Raw genomic sequence first — 3,062 nt, 5'->3', positions numbered from 1 at the left:
AGATAAACTACTTAATGTGGTTGTTTATTTGATGTCTCCGTAGATTAGATGAATGACTGAAACTCTTCCCGCATGCAGTGCAGTGATATGGTTTCTCTCCAGTGTGAATCCTCTCATGTTTTTTTAGGTCTCCTGACCGACTGAATCTCTTGTCACAATATGTACACTTGTAAGGTTTCTCTCCAGTGTGGATCCTCTGGTGCAGTTTCAATTGATCAGTTGTAATAAAAGTCTTCTCACACTCAAAGCACACATGATCTCTCACACCAGTGTGTATCTTCTGATGTAGTTTTAAACTCTGCAGATGTGAAAAACTCTTTCCACAGAAAGAACATGAATGTGGTTTCTCCTTTGAATGAACTTTCAGGTATTTATTCAGGCTTAAAGCCCACAAAAATGTTTTTCCACATTGATAACATTCATACAGTTTCTCTCCAGTGTGGATGTTCATGTGTCTCTTAAGGTTTGATGATTGTGTGAAACTCTTCTCACACTGATCACAAGTGAATGGTTTCTCTTCAGTGTGGATCCTCATGTGTCTCTTGAGACTCTGTTTGCATGTGAAACTCTTTCCACACTGAGTGCAGGTGAACCTTTTCTTGTCTCTTCTTTTCAGTAAAGAAATACTTTCAGTCTGTGAGTGAGTTTTTCCTCTAGTTTTGACATGATGTTTTTTTCTCCTCCATTAGACCTGAAATTAAAGTAAAAAAAAGGTTACGATATAATTAAATCGTTAAAAAATTTGAGAAATGTAAAGTGATAGCTACGGTGGCCGAGAGAGAGCGCAATGCGTTGCAACTTCAGAAAACACATGCAAATAGAAAAATTACCAGCAAATAAAAAAAAACAACATCTTCATCAGTTTGACAGCAGGTGCTGCGAATGCTCACAACACAGCCAAATAAAGAATTTTATTTGCAATTTTATTTTCTTTGTTTGTTTGGTTGTGTTGTGAGCATTTGCAGTGTGCGTGTTGTCAAATTGATGAAGTTGTTTTCTTAATTTGCAGGTGTTTTTTTCTATTTGCAGCACACTGAGCTCTCTCGGCCACCGTAGAAAGCAGACAACAGCTACACCAAATTATAATCATTTTGTTACATTTTTACAAAATAAGATACAATAATCTATATTAAAAAATACAGACACTAATCCAATGTTTCTGTAGTGAAAACTATTCTATTATCTCACGGCTTCTTTCCAAACTATACTTTTCCCTTCAGATTTTGACATCTTTATATTTACTTCAATATTCTCTTTTTTAATATTGAGTTTCAGTCCCTATTTCGCACCCTGGAGATAGAAAAAAAAGATGCACTTTTTAATTTTTTTGTTTTTTTTGTTAAACTCAAAGTATTCTTCTACTATAAACACTAAATCTGATGAACTGCTGATAACTTTAAATGTTCTTCAGCTTCATTGATGAAGGATCAAGAATAAACACCAACCTGTTTGTTCTTCAGTGCGTTTCATTCTGCAGGATTCTGGATCTCTCATGTTCTCTCTGTCCTTCAATAAACTCTGTCTCTGCAGATTTCACTTCTTCCTGATGCTTTGATGCTCGTCTTCACTTGTAGACTGATGGGAATATTCCAGCATTTATTGATGAACTGCAGTGGGAGGAGCTTCACTGAAGGTAATACTGTTGTGGGAGGAGCTTCACTAGGTGTGCTTGTTGTGGGATGAGCTTCACTAAAGGTGTGCTTGTTGTGGGAGGAGCTTCACTGAAGGTAATACTGTTGTGGGAGGAGCTTCACTGAAGGTAATACTGTTGTGGGAGGAGCTTCACTAGGTGTGCTTGTTGTGGGATGAGCTTCACTAAAGGTGTGCTTGTTGTGGGAGGAGCTTCACTAAAGGAGTGCTTGTTGTGGGAGGAGCTTCACTGAAGATGTGCTTGCTGTGGGAGGAGCTTCACTGAAGGTGTGCTTGTTGTGGGAGGAGCTTCGCTGAAGGTGTGCTTGTTGTGGGAGGAGCTTCGCTGAAGGTGAGATTGTTGTGGGAGGAGCTTCACTGAAGGTGTGACTGTTGTGGGAGGAGCTTCACTGAAGGAGGAGCAGATCTGCAAAAGTTTGAGTTTCACAATTCACATAAGTATTTACATTTACCTGCCATTTACAGTAAAATATCTGAATACAAATTCACACGTGCATTTCTGTTCGTCTGTTAGATTTTTTACATTTAATATTTGCAAATATTACAATTTTAAGAATAAAATCAAAAGAATAAACAGAAGTATAGTTATGTAACTAACAAAAATCTGTGTTTCCATAATTCCTTCCATTTGAGTTTAAAGTTTTGTTCATTGGTTTTTACCAATGTAAAAACCAACATTTTTTTGGCATTGTTTTGGTTTTTATTAAACAGTTTAACACACACTAATAATATAAATGCTGTTAGGACATCTGTATCTTGTAGATATCACAATAGTGACTGCATAGTTTAAGTCTCTGATAAGAATGAATTGAACTTTAACTGGTAATTTACAGGAGATCTGCATAATGAATGAGGTGAAAACGGGCTATTATCATGAAATAAAGAGGATTTTCAGCAGCTGATAATATTGATGAGTCTCAGACTATAAACCAGTGGTTCTCAACCTTTTTTTCCACCGCGATACCTCGAGTTGTCCTAGACGCGGCGCTTGGCTTCTCGTCCGGTGTGCGATACCTCGAGTTGTCCTAGACGCGTGGCGCTGCGCTTCTCGTCCGGTGTGCGACCCCCTTAAAATGAAGAAGAAGAATTGGTATTTGGCGCTTTTTTTGAGAATCTACCGTTGAGCGCGGTGATGACGTAATCACGCGCGCGCTCATCCAGCGTCGCGTTGTGATGGGAAGTTTTTTTTTTTATTCCCCACTTCTCAACCTGCTGAATACACATCTTGCACTTTCTTAAGTATATGTTCTACATTTCTTCCTCTTTTCCATATTGCTCCATCATCCGCAAATAATGATCGTCCCATACCTGCTGGTACATTTACATATATGTGCACCACTGTGTGACGTCACATGAAACCTATGAATAGAATGTGCGCTTCTGGTGTGCGATACCTCGAGTTGTCCTAGACG

At 38.5% G+C, this 3,062-nt stretch overlaps 1 protein-coding gene across 1 annotated transcript; it reads right to left on the bottom strand.

Moving 5' to 3' along the window:
* Nucleotides 1-6: 6 nt before the first annotated feature.
* LOC107683662 (gastrula zinc finger protein XlCGF49.1-like) lies at nucleotides 7-1,524 on the bottom strand. Its single transcript, XM_016479738.1, has 2 exons — nucleotides 1,446-1,524; nucleotides 7-691 (listed from the first exon to the last, which is right to left on the bottom strand). Exon 2 carries the CDS (start codon nucleotides 533-535, stop codon nucleotides 8-10), a length of 528 nt encoding a protein of 175 aa, XP_016335224.1. The 5' UTR covers nucleotides 536-691; nucleotides 1,446-1,524; the 3' UTR covers nucleotide 7.
* Nucleotides 1,525-3,062: the final 1,538 nt, after the last annotated feature.

The sequence above is a fragment of the Sinocyclocheilus anshuiensis genome, unplaced genomic scaffold, assembly GCF_001515605.1.
Source record: "Sinocyclocheilus anshuiensis isolate Anshui unplaced genomic scaffold, SAMN03320099.WGS_v1.1 scaffold2683, whole genome shotgun sequence".
Taxonomy (NCBI): domain Eukaryota; kingdom Metazoa; phylum Chordata; class Actinopteri; order Cypriniformes; family Cyprinidae; genus Sinocyclocheilus; species Sinocyclocheilus anshuiensis.
The sequence above is the reverse complement of the archived record's forward strand: the minus strand, read 5'-3'. Positions and strand labels throughout refer to the sequence as shown.

Excerpts from the sequence above, each read along its gene's own strand:
- LOC107683662 (XM_016479738.1), bottom strand. The coding sequence starts at position 535 with ATGAGGATCCACACTGAAGAGAAACCATTCACTTGTGATCAGTGTGAG.